General features: G+C 33.7%; 1 protein-coding gene across 1 annotated transcript in view; it reads left to right on the forward strand.

Annotated features, from left to right (window-relative positions):
• The window catches only part of FMN1 (formin 1), a 197,630-nt gene that overhangs the window by 103,564 nt on the left and 67,797 nt on the right, over positions 1–26,269 (forward strand). The window contains 4 exon segments of the mRNA XM_032189407.1: positions 258–408; positions 12,321–12,408; positions 22,225–22,286; positions 23,070–23,158. Coding sequence (XP_032045298.1) covers positions 258–408; positions 12,321–12,408; positions 22,225–22,286; positions 23,070–23,158 — 390 coding nt within the window.

Here is a 26,269-nt window from a genome sequence, read left to right on the forward strand (position 1 = left end):
CAAGCTGCAGTTGCAGTATTTGGTTGCTTTACAAAAAAAACTGCACAATACATACAGGTAGTCTACTAAGTAGCTACACTTAGCTACACTTACTTTCACAGCCTTGTGCAAAATATTTTGACTCTTGCAAAAGGAAGGTATAGAGAAGGAATGCTATTTGTAGACTAGCTGTGTTTGTTTTGAGTTTTAATTCTATTAAAGATATGTTTTTTAATAGATATTTAGTGGAATTTTTATTATTATCTTTCCCTTTATAGGAAAACTGCTATACCAACATTATGGGAATCACTAGAAGAACCTGATATACTTGATACTACTGAGTTTGAATATTTGTTCTCCAAAGACACCACTCAGGAAAAAAGAAAACCATTATCAGAGACTTATGAAAAAAAAAACAAGGCCAAAAAGGTATTTATTGTTTCTTTGTATTAGCTTTGTTGTTGATTGGTTTGGTTTTGTTTCCTTTTTTTTTTTTTTTTTTTTTTTTTTTTTTTTGTTGCTGCTGTGTTTTACATTTTAAAAAACTTAATTTTTTTATTTTATTGATGAACTACTGCATAATAGATTGGTTTGTAAATCCCACTTTAAAGCAAAATAGGTAAGATTGCCTAACCCTAGCTAGATAATTCAGGTAAATTTGTTATTTACTGTGGAAGTTTTCTTCCTGTGAAAATGAAGGCTCTATGTCCGAGTGAGGTAGAAAAGTAGTGTACAGGAGAACTGAATGGAAAGTTCAAATATGTATATAAAAGTACCAGTATTTCAGGCTGTGTCTGCCCTTGAAATTATTTGTAAGTAAAGGCTATAGTTAAATTATTCTAGCAAACATCTCTTCCATTAAGATTAATTTTTGAGAATTATAAATATTTCCAAATATTATAATATATATCCTAATATATAGATTTATATTAACACCGATATGTGATTTATATTTAATATATACATTTTATATTTCCAAATATTGGAAAAATAAAGTATAAAGGAAGATAGGAAAACCACTCTTTTCTTGTTTTGAATAAAGAGTGTCAAAAAATACTTTCTGGTATGGCTAAATAGCTGTCAAGGAAAACAGGGCAATCATATCTTTGATGGCTAAAAGTTTGTGTATGTAACTATGTCATCATCAGAGCAGATATTATTTGCCTCAGATGTGATCTGTTACAGAGAGAGCATATGCTCAGTTACAATGTGCATATAGGACATAGGCATTAATAAATAGCATTAGTAGTATTTGCTGCAGGAAAAATTCTGGTCTGAACAATAATTGATTTAACGTTTTTCCTAAACCAACATTGTTATAGATTATAAACCTGCTTAAATATATACTGTATCATAAATCTGCATGTATCATAAATCTATCATGTTCACCTGCTTGGAACCCACAAGAGGGCACTTTATTTGTAAGCTGTGCTTTTTCAATTTTTTGTATCTTTTTCAATTTTATCCATACATATAAAGTGAATTTTCCTACAAGGTGTATCAGTGAAATTGAATCTTCCAAAACATCTTTGATCATAAGCTCCCTGTATTGCACTTAGTAGAGTAATTAATGAGAAATGTAAATAAGGCTGTAGAACTTATGAAATTCAAACAACCAATGTGATACCAAAAGTGAAAAAATGAGAAAAGAGGCTGGTGGGGAGTTGGAGGGTGGGAGCATGCTGGCATTTGGGATTATACCCTAAAGGAAATACTTAATGTTACAGTCCTTTAAATATCAGATTGAAGTTGGATACAAGCACCCCTATGAAACAATATTTTATATTACATTTTACTTGATAAACACTTCAAGTGCCATGTGGCTTGTAACCAGTGTAACTTTAATGGAGAAACAGCATGCACAAATACTTATCTATTTATTTCCAAAACATCAGCAACTAAAGGAATATACCTGGATCTCTAGGTCTGTGGCAGCAAAACAGATAGAGTATTAGCCCTGTTTCTGAAAGATGAATGTGCATTTTTCTTTTTCCTTACCATTTTGTAAACTAAATTACAGCAGCACAATGTTTCAATGATCCCTCTTAATTTAATCCAAAATTGAATTGGATAGTAGTTGCTATATACGATGTAGGAAATAATGGTGTAATAATAAGTACCATTGCTTGTGAGAAAACAGTTTCTTACAAAGATATATTCTTTATTTATGTCAGTGGTTGAATTAAATAGTTTTGTTTTTCAAAAGGCCAAGTTTTTTATTTTAGTGCTAGAACGTATTTACTGGAACTTATAGGAATAAAAATGTTCCTTGAAAATACCAACTTAACTCCCCCAAAAGTTAAAGTTGCACATAATATGTGTACTTAGTTTGGTGAAACTCTTGGGATTATGATGATGGTGTTACAAACCATGTAATATTTTTTTTCAGTGAAAATTTCAAAATCTTTTGCACAATAATATTACAATTTCTGTCATTTGAACCATTGGAAAAAAATAAATCAGCTTTTAGAATTGAAATTTTTCTTTGCTAAATGACTCATAGTAGCAGTTGAAAATTTTTAGACAGTTGGTTCTTTATATAGTCCTGTATTTTCCTTTGTATCTCTGAAATCCCAGCTGTCGGTGGGCTAGTTCCGATGGATCAATCTTGGTGGGCTGTGAGTGAAATGATGATAGGAAGGCATTTTGTTTAATTACAGTATGGTTTATAAGTAGATGGTAAGAGAAAGCTCTTGTAGATTAATGTAGAACTATCAGTTCTGCTGGCTCCATTTGTCCTTTCTCATACTTTACCTCATGATTCAACTTCTCTTACCTTTTTTCTAACAGTTACATCGATCCAGAAGAGCTTTAGCAGCAATCCTTTTCTTTGCTACAGTGCTGCAAATATGTGCTTGTCTGGTCTTAAGTATGGTGTGTTGTGGTATATGGAATTGTATAGTCTAGTTAAAAATGCTTTACAGACAGTATGAAAGATGAATCTGATGATGTTCATCCTGTGTTACGTGTTTTTTAGCTGATGCTGTATCATTTTATCATGATTCATTTCATTTCATTCATTTTATCATGATTATCATTTATCATGATTTTTCGTAAATTACTATTTAATGTTTTGTAAAAAAGACTTCCCAAGCAAGATACAGCTACATCTGTAGAATCTGGAGTAGCATTTTGTGTTTGGCATAGGTAAATTATTTTATTTAATACTACATCTTAGTGTTGACCTAGTTGTTACATTAAATCTCTTCTCACCCACCAAAATTTTTTGTCCCATTCATACCATCTTATACAAGCTATGTTTGGCATGCTTGGTTTTTAGAAAAAATGACAGGCCGATAGGCTGTGCAGGATCCCCTTGTAAAATATGATTACTTAATACTTTTTTCCTTGAATGAGAATTAAATCAGTGCTTCACAATCAAGTTTCTTATGCAATTGGAAGAATCTGTCTTTCAAATCAAGGGGGAATTGTTTCTTATTTAACTGGGTCTTCTTTATAAAAACTAAGGAGACTTTAACAATTAGTGGCTTGCTGAGTTATGAAATCTTTACTACCTATTTACATTTCTCTTGTAGTTTCAAATAAAATCATATTATTTAACTTATTCTCAGATTATTTTTTTGTCAGTCAGAATACTCTGTATGCATCGTCTGTGAAATGAATGCTTAAGTGCAAAACAGTGCTTAATTTTAAACCTATAGAAATTTCACTTCGTCCTACTCTTACCTATTTGTCCACATAATAGAAAACGTAGGACAATCCTGATCAAACCATTCACTGTCAACTACACTTTTATTGCTTATGGTTGTACATATCTGCCTTTTTCAGCCAGAAATATCTAAATCTTGTCCTACATAAATGGAACTGATGATGTCCAATGCTATTTGGAAAGTATACTCATATATTTACTAATATAGTATATATACATATATAATAAAATATATAGTCAGTATATATTTTATTCATGCATATAATTACATGTGTAACCATACATGTATATAAAATACAATGTAAAATTTATAATATTTATAATACATAATATATTTTATACACATACATATCCTTGCTGTCAAAATAGGAGAATACATTGAGGATTCAGTGGCGATCAATGCTGGGTCTGGTCATCTCCATATTTTTACTTGTGACCTGGATAATGGAATATAAACTCTGCAGCTCTCGTAGTTACAACTCTCATAGTTGCAAAAGTCTGTGTATGTTTTGGATTAGACCCTTTAGAAAGTTTTTATGTTTCAGTGGTATGATCTGAGAAATAGGGATAAGCACAAGTCTGTACAGTCAAGGTTAATCTACCTACTTAAAAATAAGATGGGGTACAACTGACTGTCTAGGTGACAGTTTAGCAGAAAGGATCCAGGAATTGTAATGGAGCATGAGAAGCATGAATTTTCAAATCACAGTACTACAGAAAGGGAAAACAAGACTGATATATAAACAGAAGTGTTGCTTGCAAGAAAATCTACTTAGCCATGTCTCAGTTAAGAACTGTGTCTAGATTTAGGCACTCCAGGCCTTCATTAAAAATGTTTACTAACTGTGAAGAGTCAAGAAAAGTGGGAATGATCAGAAGTGTAAAAGTAGTCTCTGAGAAAAATTCAATGATTATGATTGTTTAGTCTAGAAAAGAGGAGGTTGATATGGGACACACAGTAAGTATCATCAAGTGCATACAGCTGCTGCAAAGAAAAATTATGAAAAGCTTTTTAAGAGTAAGGATACTAAAGGAATGCAGAGCACTTTGGCTGGGGGAAAATGTGTTTCTGTATTGGGAGATAGATCATTAAGAAATTTGTTTAGAATTATACACATATAGTTGATACTGTATTGAAGTACAGAAATGCTTTGGATGACGTTTGAGTGCCTTTCCAACATCGTGATGCTCAATTAAAGTCATAAAATCCAGTTTCTGTCCATAATCCTACGGTTGAAGACAGCTGGCAGTACTTTTTTTGAGTGGAAGTGCTTCTGTGACTCCCAAATTCATTGCTTTCATGCCTGCCAGAAATTGGCTGTCTAAGTCAGTTACGGTACTTTCTTGAGGGCTGTCAATTAAGCATGTAATTACTATAACTAGCAGTGACCTAATTAAAAAATAAGGTATTCTAACAACTATGTGGGAAAAAAAAGGAAGGGAAGTTAACAACCGTCCAACAGCAATGGCAAGATAGTGTCTTAAAAGACTACATGGAGGGAGATTTGGTTTATTTTTTAGGCATATACATTATATTTATTTGACAGTGATAAAATGTGAAAACAATATTGTTTAAATGGTAATTTAGATGAAGGTCATATAAATGAAGGTCAGATGTACCTTCTGGTACACGTACATATTCTTAATGTTTGTTATGGTCATGCTTCTCTGGGCTTCAGAAGTTCTTTAGGGTATTTGGCAGCTCATGTACTTCTCTGGAAAATTCAGCAGATTTGGAAGAACTTTTTTTTTTTTTTTTTTCCAGCTCAATAAATATTTTAGTCTTCTAGGTATTGTTTCTTAAGAGTAGAGCCTGGCTTTTCTGGATGGGGAGAATTTATGTCATGTATTAGTTATGTCCCTATGTTAGAGCAAAATACTGTTGCAATATCTTTAAGGATTAATAAATGCAATTATTTTTCTTACAATGATGCTTTTGAAATGTAAGACTAGAGGACATTTTTAGTCTTATACAAGATAATACAATGCAGTGATTTCTGGATATGATATTTATGAAATGGAAAAGAGGCAATAGTTGAATCCTGACTTTCCAGAGACTCTAGATGGATGAATAATGTATGAGTGGTATTTATTTTCTAGATTAGTTCTGAAGTGGTTGAATATGCAGCAGGCAAAGTCAAAGTTACTAGACAAAAATAAAGAAGTGGAGTTTTTAGCACCGGCATATGAATCAAATCAATTTCTCTCTTGATTTGGTTAATCAAATTAGCTTAATTTAAATATTTATGTTAGTAGTATGATGCAACTTGGCAACTATACATAGGACCTAATATATTTACAACGTGCAAGGTACTGTGGTCTGTAGCTAAGATTTTTCTTATGCATCTAGTTGGGCCTTGCTGTCAAAATGACTTAAAAGTTACTGCTTGTTAGAAATCAAGAAGAAAAAGGGCTAGATCCACATGGTTATTTTGGTATGTAACTTCAATTCAGGTCTTGATTTCATAGAATCACAGAATGGTTTGGGTTGGAAGGACTGTTAGGGACCTCCAAGTTCCACCCCCCTGCCATGTGCAGGACACCTCCCACTGGACCAGGTTGCCCAAAACCCCATCCAGCCTTGAACACCTCCAGGGATGGGGCATCCACAGCTTCTCTGGGCAACCTGCTCCAGTGCCTCACCACCCTCTGAGTAAAGAATTTCTTCCAAATATCTAATCTAAATCTACCCCCTTTTAGCTTAAATCCATTCCCCCTTGTCCTATCACTGCACCCCCTGACAAAGAGTCCCTCCCCAGCTTTCTTGCAGCCCTCTTTAGGTACTGGAAGGCCTCTATAAGGTCTCCCATTTTCCTTCTCTTCTCCAGGCTGAACAACACCAATTCCCTCAGCCTCTCTTCATAGGAGAGATGCTCCAGCCCCTTCATCATCTTTGTGGCCCTCCTCTGGACTTGTTCTAATACTTCTGTGTCCTTCTTGTGTTGGGGAAAAAAAGAACAATATACAAGCCCCAAAGCTGAACACATTGCTTCAGGTGGGGTTTCACAAGAGCAGAGCAGAGGGAGAGAGTCAACTGCAGCCTGCTGGCCATGCTTGTTTTGGTGCAGCCCAAATACGGTTGACTCTCTGGGCTGCAAGAGCACATTGCTGGCTTATGTTGAGCTTCTTGTCAACAAACACCCCTAGATCCTTCCTTCTTCTCAGAGCTGCTTTCAATCCATTCTCCACCCAGCCTGCATGGATGATTGTCCTATTTCATCAGACATTTGGGCTCTTAATACATGTTGAACGTGACTTCTATTTTGTGACACAATTTTTAAAGTATCACTGTGCCAGTATTAAACTGGACTGTTTTCATTATCGTCTCTGTATTTTCTTAAGCTTATGTTTCAGTTGTAGTTTTCTGAATATATGATTTCCGTACCTATTGTATTATCCAGTAAGAATGCCATTAAAGCATTTGTCTACGAATGTATTATTTATTTAAGAAAACATTTGAAGTTCTACAAATGAAATTGTAAATGGACCTCAAACATAAATTTTCAACTATAATGTTCAACTATAGATTAAATACTCTACCATTAAGGTCCGTAGCTGTTTATGAAAATAATGAGAACAGAAAACAATCAATATATAAAAACTCTAACCTATTTTGCTGAGAATAATCATCTGTCCTTTTCGAAAGAACTCAGCTTTCAACAGATTTGAGTATAATTTGAAGTGTCTTTCCCAGACTGTGAAAATCTTCTATAGACATTTTCATGTCAGATGAAGCACTGAAGTTTTAAATGCAAATAATTTTGTTTCCATTCATTCTAAACTGGTAATATTTCTTGTCTGTACATGTCCATGCAGATTTTTAAGCTGGTAGGCACATGTAATTGTTTTCAAGCCATAGGGCTTCCCTTTCCCGTCAGATTTGCAGAATCAAAATCTGTTCTTGTAGTACCAAACAGAAGAAAAGGGGAATTAGGAAATATAATTGCAAATAAAATAAAAAGCAAGATCCATTATGTATTAAGCTATGATGCCCTGTAAGCCTGGGGGGAAAAAAAAAAAAGAAAGAAAAAAAAAAAAAGGTAATTTAGAAAAGAGCATTCCTTCTCTGTGATTTATTCCATGTGCATTCTGTAGCTCCATTACTGAAGTGACGTTCTTTTTCCAGTATATTTGAGGACTTGTGACTAACTTATCCTCCTATGCTTTTTTCAAGAAACAGGATAGTTGGATGTTTGCGATGCTACTCTGACGTCTTCTTGCCAAAACAAAACAAAACAAAAAAAGTAAATGTAATTTGTGTCAGGTGTATGCTCCAAATGAAAGTCCATCAATCATTTTTGGCCCTTTAGTTCAATGATTATCATTTCAAAGACGCAGGAGGACATTAAAGATAATGGCTTCTCTGTTGTCTATTATCTCTAACAGACTTCACATAATTATTAACATGTGTTCTCATTTAAGAAGAGTGTCAATATTTTGAGTGAATTGAATTTTTTTAACTGAAAGGGATATGTCTGTCAGCAAGTTTTTTGTCCATCTAACTAAATGAGGAATTACGATTAATGAATTTTGTGTTTCTGCAAGAAGAGCAGATACTGCAGAAAATGTTGGAAGCTTTGCAGGGTTGAAACACAATGACTGTCTTCAGCTGTCTGCATAAGATAATAAACAGTGTTCAAACTTGAGTAAAAGTAGTAAAATGCTAGTGCGTGCTCTTCCGAGGCACTCTCACTTTCTTTTATTTTTTTGTGCTGTGCTGAGAAGAATGAATACAGCATTTCCTTATTTGCCACAAAACTCTGCAGTCAAGTAGGATGGGGAAGGTATCCATAAAGGGTAAATATGTATTTTGTGGCTTTGTTTTATCCATGTGATTTTGATAGAAATTACTATCAGATCTACTAGATTTCTTACCTCTTATTTTATCTGGAAATGTTGCCACTTGCTTGTCCTTTAGAAAGGAAAGCTAAAAAATAGTTTTTTCTTCATCCAATAGAATTGCAGTTAGAAATACATGTCTCCTAAAATATTAATAACATGGATAAAATATAAAACTGTTCATCCAGGTTAAGTAAATAAAAAATGGTTGAATCTCATTCTCCTTTGAGAAGGTATAGAAGAGATAATGTATAGCATTAAGCTTCCAAAATTTCGTTGGTAGTCTTGGGGTGTTTATGTAGAATGGCCTGCGGGGCATGCTTCTTGCTTCTTGAGCAGGATATTCCTCTTCTGTTTCAACAGGGTTTCAGCAGACTACTTATGGGTCCAGGTTGTTGACTTCACTATAAAAGTTAATGAGTGGGAATGTAGGGAAATACTCTGATATACAGGACAGCCTTTTAGCTTATAGTTTCTCTCAATAAATTTAAATATAATGGAAAGAATCCATGCACCAGCAGGAGGAAGGATTTAGCTTTTAATCACTAAAGTAAACTGAATCTGTTCAGATTTCAGCACCAATAAGTGTCCTGGACAGAATGTAGACATTGCAGTTAGACAAAACAGTGAAGTCTGACATGCAATATTTAATGAAATACATTTCTGGCTACATTAGAGAAACACCTTTTAATGGCAATGACAGAAGAATTTATGAATGTATTTGAGCTTCAGTATGTCTCTTCTTTTAAGTTATATGATAAATATTTGAAAGATATAAAAGAGGCACTTGTTTACAGCAAATAAATGAAATAACGTTAAAATAACAGAGAACAGCATGTCGAGCAAATAATGTTATGGATCAGTGAATTAAATACATTAGCATTAGCAATCACTGCTTTGTTACTGAGCCAGTAGATGCTGCATCCATTACAATGACACATTCATAGTCTGGAGGAGCAGCAGGCAGCTGGCAAACCCTGCCAGCTGGCATAGCAACATCAACTGGCGTCAGCTGGATTTTAGGTTCTTACCTGTCACTGCCAGCAAAAAGCAAGTCCCAATATGCTGAGAGGTGATCAGTGATTTGTCTTTTAAAAGCATAGACTAAATAGTTCAATGCAGTCTTTACAAACTTCCATTTTATTTCCCTTACAGTTTTTATGAGCTAGAAAATTTTTTGTATCTCCTTTCCGTTTTTGTATCTCCTTTTACGTTCATACACACATTTAATTCTCTGTCAGTGATTTCCCCAAAATAAGCATTATTTGGGAGCAAAATGAGTATCTTGGAAAACATGTTCTCTGTTTTAGCCCTGATCTTATATTTTTGTTGTAAAATCTTTCAAGTTGCACATTGGTTTTAAAACCTGTAACAAAAGTCCTATGTAATTCTTCCGTATTACTACTGTGTTCTAGAATAGTTTTATGACCAATTTGAGCTATTCTGTTGTCTTATTGTCCCATTTTTGCTCTATAATGAATAAAATATTAGCCTTCAATTATAGATTTCACTTCACTGAAACCATTTCAGGTAATCTGAGTCTAGTTTGATGTCTGGTAATTGTGACCATGTGTACATTTGTCTAAAATGCGTGTTAACATACAGTTGGTCAGGTATTTTAAAACATGAATCTCTGTTCTAGCTTTTAAAATCATACAAGCTATTCTTTAAATATATTTTTCTAGCCTTTTAAGGTGAAAGCCTTACTTAGGAATGGAAGCTAGTTTGATCATATTTAGAGGATGTTTTAGCATGTAAAAGTAGTAGAATATTTTGAAATGTTGTATTAACAGCTATAGTCTGGAAAGGTTTTGCCTCAAACTAGGCATGTCTAATGGGGTTTATGACAACCTATGAATTTGCCCCTGAACAAGGCCAACCTGAAGGTCAGCGAATGTTATACAAATTGCATATTACTCAAGCCTGTAATTATCCCTGTAAGAAGTTAATGTGCTGGGGAGTTCAGCAAATTCATGTAGAGCTTCAGAAATGACCATACTGAACTGAGCAGTTTGCTCTGAAAAAAAAACACTGATAACCGGATGTGATGCCTAGGGAGTATTAATTTCTGGTAAATTTTAGCCAAATCATCTTGTCTGGTTGTGTACACAGGAGGTTAAGAGCCTTAATTCTTTATTATTTGAAGAAAATATTTTAAATAAAGTTTAAATAGTATTCCTTTCCTAAGTCAAGGTACTCTACTTATACCTGTAAATTTCCTACCATATAGTTACTATACCTGTAAATTGAAAAAAACTCTCAGGATAGATTTTATTCCCAGTTTTGGCAGAAAATAGCAACATCTACTCTAACATAAATTTATTTAATTTTGAGTATGTATGACAGGGACATAAAGTCAGATCTTTATTGTCATATATTTGCTGATCTTGTTGAAGGTGGCATGTACTTGTACTTGTTCATGTATTGTCCAATTTCAGCACTCTACAAGTAGTAGTAACTAACTGCAGTTTTTCAGGTGAAAATGTCACTATTGCTTCTCTTTTGCCTGTATTTTTCAACTACAACTCCACTTTTACATCGGTGAATTACTGTGTAGTTGCACAATTAAATATTCCTAAACACAAGCAAGAAATATTTTTATAAGTTGGTATAAGTTTTTCATTTAAATATCTGTAATGTGAGCATCTATAAGAATATTCCAGGGAAAACAACAGCTTATAGTTTTGAATATGTATATTATTAAATATACAAATATTAATATAATTCAAATATTAAAATTATATTTAGATGTATAAATCTAGAAAAAAAAGCTTAGTTTTAATTTTACATGTGATTTATTGTTGTTTATAATATTTGTTCAGCACTATAATTTAAGCCAACTACTTAGATCTTAACTTTTTTTTTTTTGTATTTTGAAAAACTTTGCATCTGTGTTGCATTCTGTGATGTGCTGCTGTCATATATCCCCTTATGATGTAAATCAAAATTGCAAATACGAACAGTCCAGACATTGTGGGAAGTTTGGTTCTCAATACAAGTTTCACATATTGAATCTCTCTCTTCTAACATCTGAACTACATTCTAAAATTCTGGTAGTTTACCTTATGTTACTTTATTTATGGATTGATAAACATAAGTTCAATTAATCTAAATTGACAGGTTAATCAGCATAACTTCTTCAATGTTTCCCTCTCTATTTCTGTCTCTTCCCTGCACCAGACATGTGAAAAATTACAATTTAAAAATTGGTGTATTATACTAGCAAGAATCTGTTACCCAAAATATGAACAAAATCCTCAAATCCGTTTGCAATATCAAAGGCACGGAAGAAGCAGAATCAGGCAAAAGTGAAAGGAATCATTTTAATAACCCCTGCTGTTCCAGAGAGTGTTGGAAGTACACAAGAAATTTCTCCAATTGGTCAAGAAGTGAACCTCTGTCAAAAAGAGTTACATGTGTTCACACTGAAAGATCAACTCTCAGACAAACTAAGGAATTTATGTTGTACTCAGAGTATCTCACGGAGTTTTGCCCTGATCATCTTAAGGGGAAGACATAAAAAATATGTAACAGAATAAAGATTTGGTGTGTTTTTCGTTTTACCTCTTAATAGCATCCTGCAAATAGGAGCTGGTGGTGTTTACCAGTGGTCAGAATTCAAGTTTATCAGCCATTCAGCCATTCATCATTATCAGCCATTAAGATGCAGAGCATCAGTATAAAGACCCTACTACTTCCTTTGTTTAATAAAAATGTTTGTAGAAACATTGAGTTCAACTCACAGATTAGTTTCTGTCATTTATGTGAATGAAGACTTTGCAGAATGTTCATTTGATCTCATGTTGATCTCATTATTGAATTATCTTTCTAGATTATCAAATTGTTGGATGGAAAACGATCTCAAACTGTAGGAATTTTAATATCCAGTTTACACCTGGAGATGAAGGATATTCAACAAGGTAAGTGTTTCAGAACTATTATTATGTACCATATATACACGGTTATTTTCTCATAGGACCACTTAGAGAATTTCTTACAGCATTGGCTTTAAGTATGATTCTCTTTATGATATCTTAAGAATTATTCTTCCAGTATATTCCAAGATATGTAAAAGCTTCATCTAAATAATCAGAAACAAACTTTGGTACAACTCCTGTACCTTTTCAGCTCACCAATCACTTTTGAGAAAACAGTGTTTTCTCAAAATGTTTTCATATTCCTTTTCCTCCCCTATGGTTCCTTCCTTTTGCCAAAGCAAGTTCCACACTGACAAAAATTAATCAGAGGTCTTGTATGTAAGTCTTTAGGGTTTCAAACATGCAGTTGTTATTTGTTGAATATTTAAATTCTTCTTTGCTAACAGTATGAAATGCACATCCAAAACTGATGCAGCTACCATGTAACAAGAAGATGATTACTGGATGGCATTTTTCAAAGCATGGGGCTACTCAGTGTATAAATTCCATTACTGGTAGAAATTATCTGAGTTTGCCAATGCAACTGTAGAGAAATAAAGATTTTTCAGAACCCTGGGGTAATTCAGATTCTGCTTATGTTCTGGATTTAAAAAGATATTGTTTAAGGATATTGTTTATTTCTTTTTCACATTAAAAGAAGGAAAATATTCACCATTTAAAACAACTGCTGGAAGAATTCAAGTTGATGTCTCCTTTTTGCTATTGTTTTCCCTCCATCACATGCAAATGCTGGGTAGGGTGTTGAGATGCTGCTGGCATTGATTATTATTAATTTCAGAAGAGCCTTTGAGCATCTAACACTTTAAAAGCACAAGGATTTACAGATGGCTCTTGGGGTGGAGAGAAAGAAGAAGGAACAACTTTGTGCCTGCCAGTATTGTGTGAAAGATATCAGAATGAGATGGGAAAAAAAAACTGTTATTATTGAAGATGTGAATAATTTACTGGCAGGAATTATAACAGCATAGGATAGGATAGCAGCTGTAATATAAAAAATGGGTAGTATTATTAAGTTTCTGCAGAGGTACTTTTTATTTTCTATGCCGTGATGTTCTACTAAAATAAGGCATATGTGACTGCAGCATATCTATTTCTATCTCAGTTGGTTGCTGTACTTCTACAGCCTTTGAAACCCTTTGACCAATTTATCCCAAATTTGAGAGAGAAGTGTTCAAAATATTTGAATGTGTATACACTAGTATTTTCGTTTGAATTAGCAGTGTACTGTTGAAGCAAATCTACCAGTTTTCCCCTTAGCTGTGTGCAGTCTGAGTGCACAAATATTCTTTGGAATTAAATTAAACTGGACTTTCTGTTCAGGGAGCACACCAGCAGTCTTCACCTATAGCAGTCTTTAAAGTCCACAGTATCAGATGAGCTAGTTTAAAGTAAAACTCACTGAAATATGTGTAGCGTGAATACTTCATCCCCAGTACCATCTGCAGGTCTACAGGACTACACTGCTTGCAGTTTGTGGACAGTGTTAATGTAGTCCTACAAGTTTAATGAAAATTAGTGTTAGTAGAAGAGGGACGGCAAAGCAAGTGTCCTGTCACCGAGGCAAGTTTGTAACTCATCGCCTGCTCTGTTCTGAGAGGTAGCAAATGACTAGCCTGTCACCACATGTGTTGCTCAAGGCAGCAATAGGATATGCTGTCACTTGCTTTTGGAAGCAGCTAGGTGATACAAGAGGAATTTGGGAATACTGTGGGTTTTTTTTTAGGGGAACTTTTTTTTTTTTTTTTTTTTTTTAATACATTTCAAAACAGTATGAGTGACTCTAATCAAGATCTGTGTGTACATTCTATTTGGGAAAAAAAAAAAAAAAAAAAAAAAGAAAACCCAAGAAAAAGAAGTAGTTCACCAGACTCGGGGAAAGCATCTGTATTATAGAAGGGCCTACTAGAAATGCATACTATAATGAGGACAAAAGTAGTTATGCTTGCATAACTACTTAAAAAAAAAAAAAAAAAGTAGTTATGCATATATCTAGTGTATGTTTTTTCCCTATTTTTTGCTTAATTTAAAAATGTGTGGAGTCCTGCCTTTCAGCAGACTTTAAGGGCTGCTGTAGTCAATGACCAAAAAGATCATAATAAGCTAAATAGCTCATGAAAACATTTAACCAAAAAAGAGTATGATCATTTCATGCATTTGATGCTGAAGGTCAAAGGCTTTTTTTTTGTTTGTTTGTTTTAGAAAGTAGAGTTGCAAAGAGTTACTTCTGAGAAAAATAAAAATTAAACACTCATTCATTTTTTCAAGCCACTTTCCATTGCATAATTCAGTATTTGAAAGATGAAGAAGAGAAAAGTTAATTGTCTTTGTCAGCTTGCAAAAGAGAATGAATAAACTTGCAGGAAAAGAAAATTTAAATGAAAAATAGGGCATATAATTTTGTTTCGAGTTGTTCTGACTGTATTTCTTGAAAAGCCATAAACAAATGAATTTACTGTCCATGCATTGTTACTCTATCTTAAATGTCAGTTATAGGTATAGAAAAACTATCCCCAAATTACTTCTGTGAAGAATTGTCATATGCATAGAGAGGCATGCAAAAAAGTAGACAATTGTAGAGAAAACAACAATAATCCCCCCCAAAATTACACACTTCTCTAAAATACTGTGAGATTTCTACATCTGTAGGATTACCCTCTCAAGCTAAAGTAAATAGCTTCACAGCATATTCTTTAGATAACTCAGCAGTGCAAAACAAATAAATGGCCATATCTGGCACCCAGATGTTTCAGCTTGCATTTGATAATGAGCCAGCTGCCACACTTTGGGAAGGGAATCTCCTGCACATGTTCGTTTGAGAGAGTTCATCCTCTAACAGATACATTTAAATTCTTCCTGCATCTGGGCACAGTCAAAGGAGATGGCAGGGTAAAAATAAACATTTTGTGTAGTATTGACACTTATATGATGAATAGGGAAAGTTTATATTGTCATTCTGCACCTGTCCTGATGCTCAGTTTTTTGGAAGGTGGGAGAGGAGGAGAGATCCTAAGTGCTGTAATATTCTGAGAACAGTAACAAATGTTACTGGTGAATTTGGTACTGAAGAGGGCAATACAGTTTCTAGTTAGACCACTATTAATAATATTAATTTCCTGAGCAGAAGTGGACAGAATATCTGTCTGTCTCGGTATGCTATATAGAACCTGTATATATACTTAAAAATCAAATAGAGGTAATTTGTGCATAGGTTTGAGATTATTTTTAAGTCATTTTCACTGTTTCACCGTTTTTTGTTTTTTTTTTTGTTTTTTTTTTTTTTAATTAACATTTACACAGAAGGGATGAGGAATAGTGGAAATCAGCTGTGAGATAAGGAACATGCTGTTAACACTGCAGAATTAAAGTAAATTCTGTTTCATGAGTGTGCTTCCGTCTTTCTTCTGTCATTGTTCAGCTGAAACATTACAGCTTGAGACAAACTTGTGGCTCAAGACTACTTGTGTGGTTTTGCTGTTAAAATATTACAACTCATCCATAGTGAGGAGATTCAGTTCTGTAACTAATGGGAAATGCTGGTTATAAGTATATGCAAAGACCCTCAGTGGGCACTGGTCCCAACAGCTTACTGGCCATCATTCCAGTCACTCAGGCAGTTTCCTTTAGAGAGCTAGCCATAGCAATAGACTAGAAAGCGAATAATAATAATATTGTTTGTAGTTTAGATCATCTGGACTGGCTTCCCATGAGGTACTGAGATCTTTGAGAGTAAACACGCAAAATTTTGGGAAAGCTCAGATGAAAAATAGTTTTAGTTACAGAAGGTAAGATGTAGATAAAATATAGATGCCTGTGTCCAAAAGAGTGATTCTCCCAAATCACTGCCTACTGCCACAGTGCCTGCATTTTGCCACTTAAAATTGTGAGGCACAAGAAGTTCTGCTTCGGAATGTTGCTGGAAATAACTCCTTGTCTAATACCTCCTATTTCTATCAGGATGACTAGATGTGAGAACTAGATCTTCTCACATACTGGAATATTTTCTTTGGGACCAAATCTATGAGATGTGGTAGATCACACCAGATGCACACTTTATAGCTTATTGCACTCTGTGGCAATGAAGTACCACATTACTCCATGCAGAACAGCTGCAGACTGTGCTAGCAGTTACCCAGGCAAGTGTTCAACACAGGATAGTGCTGTAATGCTGTCAGAACTTAGCTTGTATGGCAAAGGAGAGAGCTGAATGTTGATCCTTGGCATTAAGACTATTTCTAATGCTAATTATATATATATATATTATACATATTATTTCCTAGACTTTAGGTGATTAAATGTAATGTGTAAGACTCCATTTATTAAATCAGAATAGCACTGGCCAACCTGTAATAGCATGTATGGGGACCTAGTATGTTCATTGTGCATTTGAAGCATTCTTTTGTTTACCAAAAATGCAAGCTATGTATGCAGAGGCACATTAAGCTTTGAAGATAATAAAGAACTTAGATCATACTTAGATGGAATGAATTAAAATTGATTTTGTTACAAAACATGGGTCGTGCCATCTGCTTTTGTATATTTACCTTCATGTGGAAAAGATTTATTAGGGGGCTAGTATCACAGTAATGACATTCTGATGATGGACAATGCCAATCTACGTTTAAAAAATTGCTTTGTATTGTGGGAGTAGACAATCTGACTTTCTAGAAAGAACACTGTTATAATACTATTGTGCAATGGCAGTCAACCAATTAGAAAAGTGATTGGTCTTCTCCAACTTGATTTGTGATTTACCCTCCATTGTCAACATATTGGAGCAAATATTTGGAAGAATGTGAACAGCAGCTTAACGCACCCACACTGATGACCAGTTCAATAACCATTCAAATTATATATTATGTTTCTAATCATTCTGTCATTTCTGTGTGGTCTTCCTCTAATGAGAGGATATACAAGTTATATAAATAGGCTGCATAGAGAACAGTATCATTTTTAACTAGGCACTTGTCTTAACACTCAAGAACCTATGTCTTATATGTATAATGGAAGGTATTCCAAAGCAACTCTAATCTGCAAACCTTAGTGGGCTCAGAATTTCTAAATCCCAGCTTGTGTTTTAACCATATCATGTGGCACAAATAATTTCACAATTCTATTCTCTATTGTATTTTAGTAATACTTTTGGATAAAGTGTTTTGGAATATTTCTTACTTTCACTATATGAAAAGAGTGTTAAGGGTTTTCAACTAAAATATTTTGCAGAATGGAAGCAGAGATAAAAGTTACAACTGTTGTTCTGAAATTGTTTGACTTTTCCATCTATACAGAATATTATGCATATGCATTCTGTGCATTCTGCATACTACAGATGAAGTACAGAGATAGCTGTATACCCATCTCAGAAGCTGGAAAGCAATTTCCTTAAGAGTTACTTTCTTTGTTCTGTAAAATTCACAACATATGCTTTTGTACGTCTGCCTTGGGCATCCAGTCTAATGTTGGTTGCCAGAGTCTTTTGTTCATGTCTTCTTGCAGCAGATGATCTTTCCTAGTCTTCTAAACCTACATTGTGCATATGGTGCTTCTTAGTATTGTGTATCTTGAAGTTTTTGTATTGTGTGATTGGTAAACACTGAAGAAAACCCTTAAATAAGTTCAAACCATCAGATCAATTTTTCAGAAGTTAACCAGAGCAATTTGGGTACTTTAGGTGGTTTTGTCAAGTAGGGATTTGTATTTAACAATCACAGTGTCTTCCCAGTTGACTACATCAGTCACAGTTTCATTTGCATTTCACGGTGATGAGCTTCATGTTCTCATGATACTCATGGTTCTCCTTACTCAGAAGAATATAACACATAAAAGAAATCAAGTACTTTCAGGCCAAATGAATGCAACTTTTGCAAGCTCTTTTTATTTAAATAACATATTTCTGTTTTATCATGAAGGAGCAGTTAAGATAATTTCTTCGTATTTCATAGTTTAATTGTCACATTAAGTGGTGTGATACTGTTGCATATATGTAAGCTCTGTCGTCAGGACTTAAATCCTGATTTAACCAAAATGTGGTTAGTAGGAGTGAGGCTGTATATCAGAGTCAGCCTTAAGACTTTTGGTATTTAGGCAAGTTAAGAAGAAAGAACTGTCTTTTTCATATTTAACCTTTAAGCTCTACAGTTGTATGTAGACTGCAGACAGTATACTTTAAATTCTCGGCTTCTCTTTGGTTTACATTTTTAAAGCGATAAAATAGAGCATGTGAAAAATCTGTGCCAGTAGGGAATCTGTTTTTTACAGTTAGATTCATTTTTAAAAAGAGTCTGTTAAAAACCTTTGGTAAAAGTTTATATTTGAAGCATTACTCTTAGCATGTGAAATGTAGTTGGCAAGTATTTTTATGTGCCTGTTAGTTTGAATGCATGATGCTGATCTGTTTTTTGTCCTAGCTGACGGTTATTATATCCTAATGGGTGCAACCCTGCACTAATGATCCTTGTGTATATAAATTCTTCTTGTTGTGAGCAGACACCATAGGCCACATAAAAATGTTTGCCTCAATTTCCCTGCAAAAAAGGATCTCAGAAACCAGACTTGGCCAAGTAACAGATTTTTTAAAGGTAGAGGAACCCAATAAAATTACCAGCTTTTCACAGCATGAGTCTACTTCCTTTCAACATTGTGAGGTGTAGGTGAAATATTCTAACTGAACTGACAGTGTAAGGAAGACAGCTAACTAGAAAGCAAGATAAAAGTAAAAACCACCAATGATGATTGATATTGTAATAGCTATTAATTGTTTTGGAGCCTCTTTTGTAGATTTATGACACTTCACCTATATTACTTACACTTATGTGAGTCTTGATATAATGAAATTCAATGCATTAAAGAATTGTGGCTAAATTCACTGTATCTGGAATAGCATTTTGAAAAACATCAAAGCTCTTATTAATTTTATTAATGTTAAAATACATAAGAATAAAGCTTTCCTTTGTTTGTTACAAAACAAATTGAAAAGGTTTAGTTCCTTGCAGCTCTAAGGAAAAAGTAAAGTAATTAGTTTCTTTGATCTAGAGAAATTTTTTTTTCAGCTGCCCCAACTCAAGTTAATTTACACAACAACATACTGTGAATGTATTGCACATGCTGTATTTTAGGAAGAATATGAAGAATACTGAGACACCTGTGAATTTGGGGATTTCTTCCAGCTTTTAAAATCAATGTTTCTTTTTTTTTTTTTTTTTTTTTTAATTAAAAAAAGGAGAAAGAAGAAAAATAAAATGGCCAATTTTTGTAATTCTATATGTTTTCATTTTTGTCTTCTGCTCCAAATGTGCATGGCATTAAGTTTGATCAGTTTGAATGAAAAAATATAGAAGGAAAAACAAAAAGTTGTAAAGGACAGAAAGACGAATCAAAGGAATCTGCTGTCAATTTTGACAGTACTTCTGTTTTTTTGGAAGTGTGTCTCTACATATGCTAACATACTAAGATGTCACTCTGTCGCTGAATTGAGAAATGTGGCTAGATTTTAACTGCGCCCTGTCTGCATGGACATTGCCAATAACAGCAGGACAGGTTGTATATCAAGTAGGCCAGAAAATATTTTCTTCGTACTTCCATTGAAACAGACAGTTGCCCCAAAAGATAAAATAATTCATATTAATGTCTCTTAACACTGCTTATTATTAATTCTGTTTAAAATTTGTTAACAGCTCATATTGTGTTTTATTAATCTCAAACATTTTGGCATACGGAATAGTTTATCATGTTACTTGAAACCAATGCTTTTTTTCTTAGGGCTGTTGTTAAGTACAGAAAAGTTTTTAACTACCGAGCATTCAGCATTAAAAAAACACTTTGTGATTTTGGCACCATCTTTGTCACAGTTATATGTACAAACATTGATATTCTTGTTAATGTGTTCTTTTTTCAAAATCCTTGCTCTCATTCTAATAGTTCTATTCTTTAAAAGATCAACTATTTGTTATGTGATTTGCATTTCTAGTAAGAGTTAAAATTACCTCCGATAAGTTGTTTTTCTAAACAACTATGGACTAATTTTTTTTATTCATAAGCAGATTTCAGACTATTCCAAAATAGGATGGAAGTGAAAGCACAAGTGAAAATTTTTGAACTAAATATGCATATGTAAAAATCATTAAGTTAAACATATTAGACTATGAAAACAATTTTCCAGTAGCTTTTCTAATCACTAAGGGTTTTTTGAAATTTCACTGGATAATGCAAAAGATAATGCAGTTCATGAAACAGTCTTGCTAGAGTCAACAGATGATCTCATAGATTCAATTCCTAAGGATTTTTCTTTAAAAACAGAATTTTGTCTAGCTCGATAGGTGAGGTTTTATATTTGGTTACACTCTTGGGAGTTTTGAATATTTGAAATAAGACAAAATAGCTGTAGACATTGTTTTTTGTTTGTTTGTTTCTTTCTTTTTTCACTGATACTGTCTTCTTCAATATAGTTCTTTACTTCTAAGCCAGGTGTAATGTCAACAGATTGAATCATAATTGACAAGCAAAATTTTAAAGCATTCTAAATGTCATTGGACCTTTTAATAAAATTAATTACCCTGCCACAGAGAAAATTTACTAGCCTGCTGGTTAATATCACAATGTAAAATCGTGGGGAAGGTGGAAGAACAGGCGAAAGCTTATTACTTTTAAATAATTATTTAAAGATGTGTTACTTGCCTCTTTCAAGCTTGGATCGCAAAAACAGCAAAAGCTTTTAAAATCTTCTAAATTCACTAGTAGTCAAGTTTCCTTTGAATGAATATAATCCAATTGAAATTAAAAGTTATCGAGTACTAGTAACAGGGTGATTCACTGGTTATGTGGGAAACTGGTAGAGGCCTTAATCTTGATTCTTTTAGGATTAGTGTTCCCAATAACACTTAAACATAAGTCAGTAGTTGGGAAATTGAGCCCGATCCCACCAGTAATCTTGATGAAATAGTGTTCTAGAAAAATTAAACATCCAAGTTATTCATCTGCCATTGTGCATCTCTTAGCTTGCTGGACTTACAGAGCATTAGAAAGAGTGATGAACCAATACACTGCCTAAATTTTAATGGGATTTTCAAGTGTTGGAAACACATAATACTGTATAATCCAAATGTAGTAACATTTGGAACAAAGCTAGGAAACATTTTGAGACTTCATTTTTGGTAACAAGCAATAATTAATCATTGAAAAATATACTTTTGGTGTCTGTGTGAGATTTAGAAGTCTTTATCTGGAAATTTTCTTGTGGGTAGTTTTCTAGTGGATAAAGCTAACTCAATTGCAAACTTCTTTGTGAAGATACCTTAAAAATCTTTAACAACTTTATTTTTTTGCAACTTTGTCTACCAACTTCCCAAGATTGGTAGCTCTAAGACAAACTGATCTCAGTTTCGTATCTCCCTGAACTCCCATGCACACAGGGATACTTTAAATGCCCTAACTCTCAATTTCTTCCTATTCAGCCTTCTAAGCTATTGTGAAATCTGTGCTATTCATTGTCTGGTATACCGTGTTCTCATGTTCTTCAGGCTGGCAGCTACATAGAAAGCTGACCACCTGGCAGGTCATATCCTTGACTGCTGAATATACTGGAGAGTAGAACTCCATTCTCCTGAGATAGAGTTTATAAGTTCTTGCATGATTGCTGCCATATAAATTCAGAAAAATAAGATGTTGAAAATAGAAAATACTAATTGGATGTAAATACATTTTTTAATATATTAAGGGCAGATCTCTTCCATATGTTTCCCAAGAAACAGAATTGAACTCACAGTTTGTTTTCTAACAACTAATTTGTGACTGTATCCTATACAGCTATTCTGTGTGTTGATGACTCTGTAGTAGACCTGGAAACACTGGAAGCACTTTATGAGAATGTAAGTAAGTTGGGATACATCTGTGCTTAATCACCATAGCATTCAGAATTTCAGATGTTCAATAAGTAAAGTTTTATTTTATCTTGTCATTTCAAACTAGAGACATTATGTAGAAAAAATATTTAAGGAATTTAACAATAATAAAATAGGTGACATCAAAAGATACCATTGAGATGTGTATTTCTCTGACTGGCTTAAAAGTCAGAAGTTTAAAACATTGGCATGCCTTTGGAATCAGGCTAAAATGATGTAACAGTAAGTGATGGAACATTAACAAAAGAAGAAACATCTAGCAATGTTCTCTTCTGAACTGCCTGAAAAATACTTGTCTTATTAAAGGCATGTTGTGTGCTAACATGCTGAATTTTTCTCATCCAAGATATAAGAACTCAGGCTAGTGCATTGCCATCCTTACCTAAGTTGCTTTGTAGACAGCGTTCTTTAATTTAGACTGTGTGATGCTAAAGTTTCATACAAAAATATGTTTATAGTTGGCTGTAGAAATATCAGAGCTACCTCTATGATCTAAATGCTTTGAAGCATCCTATACCGATATTTGCAGTGCCATGCCCTACATGGATGCCTTGCTTTATGAACATCGTAGTAAATGGAACTACAATGCAGTGAAGGAAATTGTCATGCTAGATCAGTGCTAGGTCACTCTTTTGGATAATCTAAATATGTCCATCTAAGTATATAATTATTTGCAGACAACAGGTAGAGCAATATTTTTTTATTTAAAAAAAAAAAATGTTATTAATTACTTTATGTTAATTCACTCAGAGAGCACAAAAAGATGAACTGGAGAAAATCAAGCAATATTATCAGACTTCAAAAGAGGAAGAACTGAAGCTTCTGGACAAACCAGAACAGTAAGAGTTTTTTTTTTCTTAATATTTTATCAATTATGTAGTGTAGTCCTTTGGTTAAAAAGAATCTTTATACATAATATTTGCTAGATAATATTTTTTTTCCTGCATTTCAAGGCATGGTGTTAAAGTTGTGTTTATCTCACTTTTTTCAGACATTACAGGTAATACTTGGTCTACTTGGAGCACCAGAACTGATTAAATATGTGGTCTTAAATCAATAAAAAATTATGTTCCTATTCTTACATTTGTAGAAGGCTTATCCTTCCCTTAGAGTTCTTAAGACTCTTTTAAATTAAAAGCCTGGTCCCATAAAGCAGGACCAGACTGATTTTGCTTGTTAATACTTTGGAAGAGCTACAAAAACAGAAGGTTTCGGGGAGTCTGAGGCACAATGTACACTGAAGTCATGCTGTTTGGAGCCTACTAGGCTGATTCCACAGTTTGTCTCCTGTGACCATTGTGGGCACAGACAAATATTCGGATGAAACAGTGTAGCTCCTGTTACACCGAGTGTAACTCGGTGTAGCTCCTGTTGTTGTGATAAACTTCAGACCAATCTGGAAATCATAAAAATCTGTGAACAGCATGGTAATCCTGAATTTTATTTTAGTGTTTGTATTTGATTCCAGATTAGGTTTACTAGTGGTATTTGTCTTCTGCTGCTTTGCCACTTTTCCCTTTGTATTTCCATCATCTCCTAATCACAATGTGATTTCCTGCCTCGAAGCATCTACCCATTTTGCATCCTTTTCTCTCTCAATTTTTTTATTTTCTGCTGTCTTTGGCATAAGAAAGGGTAGCAAGGGGAAGAACTGAAACTAGAGATGGCATATTGTTGTTTGATGTCAGACTTATTACATTTCCAAACCTTTTTTTCCCATTAGACTGATGATGGTGAAGAGTGGATTTTTTTTTCCTCTTTTTCCTAACACAAAGCAGCTAACTAGTCAATGGTGACAGGTACATACAGTTCACTAGAGATAATTCATCTTGGAAAACGAAGCTATCATGCGCGCTTGAGTAAGAGTGGCTTAAGAACGCTTATACTATCGTGTTCAGGTATCCTGTATCCATTATTTTTCATTGCCTTGGCTTGGTGCATAAGAATACATTGTGTGACTAGTTGATGTTTTCCAGAGTTTGAATCTTTGGCAACCTGCAAGTCTGAGTGAAATAAATATAAATGTATTTTGTGTTCTGGAAAACATGAGTCTTGTACAGCTCTAGAGTTATAAAAGGTTGTCTCTTTTTGTAAATTATAGTGGAGAGAGGCAGATCTTAAACACAAAGTTGGACTTAGTCTATCATTGTTCCATAATTAAAAGTAAAGAATTGTAAATAAAGCAGTTGTACTTGGTCATTCAGAGTGAAATAATAGTGTTAAAAGCAAAAGCTACTCTGTCAATCATTAATCTTTGTTGTCACTGCAAGTCTTATTTATCCCTTTTTCACTCTGTTAAACTGCATAGGTTAGGAAAGTTAGCTTTTCAAGATGTTGCCTCTTAAGTAATTTCTATTGCTCCTTCAAAACAAATTCCCTTCTGAAAACTCAGTAGATCAAGTTTTAGCCTGAATGCAGAACTAGAGATTTGTTGGAACTTAATAACGCCATAAAACATTAAAGACAGAAAAGTGCAAAATTGTAGGTATGAGTAAAATAATTTGCCACAGGGCATAAACCTGATGTATTTTCTTTAATAAGGATCAAAAAAAAAGTGCAAATTAAACCTTTTATAAATGGTTGTAAATACCAGTGATAGACATTCATTTATTGACTTGAATTCACTGAAGTCTAATGGAAATCTCTGTCATTTTAAAATGCTTTGGATTCCCATACAAATAGAAAAGTTTGCTGGTATCACTAATGCTCTCCTTCACATGTGATTTTGATTTGTTTTGCTGGCATGTTACACTTGCTATTGTTGGCACAAACTGTAAATATATCTTAGCAACATGACAATATCCCCCAAATTATCCTTCATGATAATAGTTGCTAAGATGCTAATTAATATTAATTAACACAACAAAGATTTATATGCGTAATTGGCCACAACTTGAGTCTTTGCTAGCAGGATACAGATGCTTAAGCTAGTTTCCAATAGGATCCTTCTAGTTTTAATATAATCTCTGTGAAGTCCTCGCTATTGTGAAAGAAATACTAATGAAGGAAATGGTAGCAAAATACGTTACTGAAATGTTCTGTTTTGTACATAGTTTGAATTCAGGAAGTAGTGGACTATTGATAATTGCAAATAAAATAAGGCTTTCGGTACAAGCAATGCCATTTGCTTGTCTTCTACACACAATTTTCACTGACTTCAGGTTAAATCCTACTGGCTTCCTTAGAAGCTTGCAGGATTAGATATACCTTTTTAACCCCCCAAAAAAATTAAATCTAAATTTTATAGTCTTCAAATGTGGATAAATGTGACCCGATAAATAGTTCACTGTCATAGAATCATCCTTCTTTGACTCTCTTTTGAAAGAATGTTGTATTATGCTAACAACATGGTAATATGTCTGATTTTGAAAGTAGTTTCAAGTCCTTTGTTACAAGTTTCTGGTAGGATAAAAGAGTTCTCAAGTAAATGTATTTTTTATTTATAGTTTCTGCAGAAGAGGAGTAAAATGGACCTCACACAGATGAACAGCAAATTCTCTGTGTTTACTTTAGGCCATTAGAAGTGTAGCAATGAGAAACCCATCAAAAAGTTATGTCACAGTCATCTCATTGTAACTTTAAGTCAAAATCATACTTTCCTCATTTTAAAATTGCAACATGGACTGAACTTTTCTCTGAAAAGAGCTTCATCCACCTGAATGTGGTGGTTTATCTTTGATGCCATGACATTCTGTTTGGTAACTGCTAAGATCGATTCTTCTTTGTGACATATTTCAGTTATAAATGTTTGGTCAGGATATTTACATCGAATACTTTGAATTCCAAAATCTGGAGACATTATCTTTTTATGCTAAAGCTCTTTGAATTCTCAGCACAATTATGTTGTGTTCTGATGACCAGAAATGTGGATAAAAGTTCTCCATTAAAGGGAAGGCAAAAAAATGTATCATTTGAATTTTTAAATTTAAACTTTTAAAATACATGTATGT

The sequence above is a fragment of the Aythya fuligula genome, chromosome 5, assembly GCF_009819795.1.
Source record: "Aythya fuligula isolate bAytFul2 chromosome 5, bAytFul2.pri, whole genome shotgun sequence".
NCBI lineage: Eukaryota > Metazoa > Chordata > Aves > Anseriformes > Anatidae > Aythya > Aythya fuligula.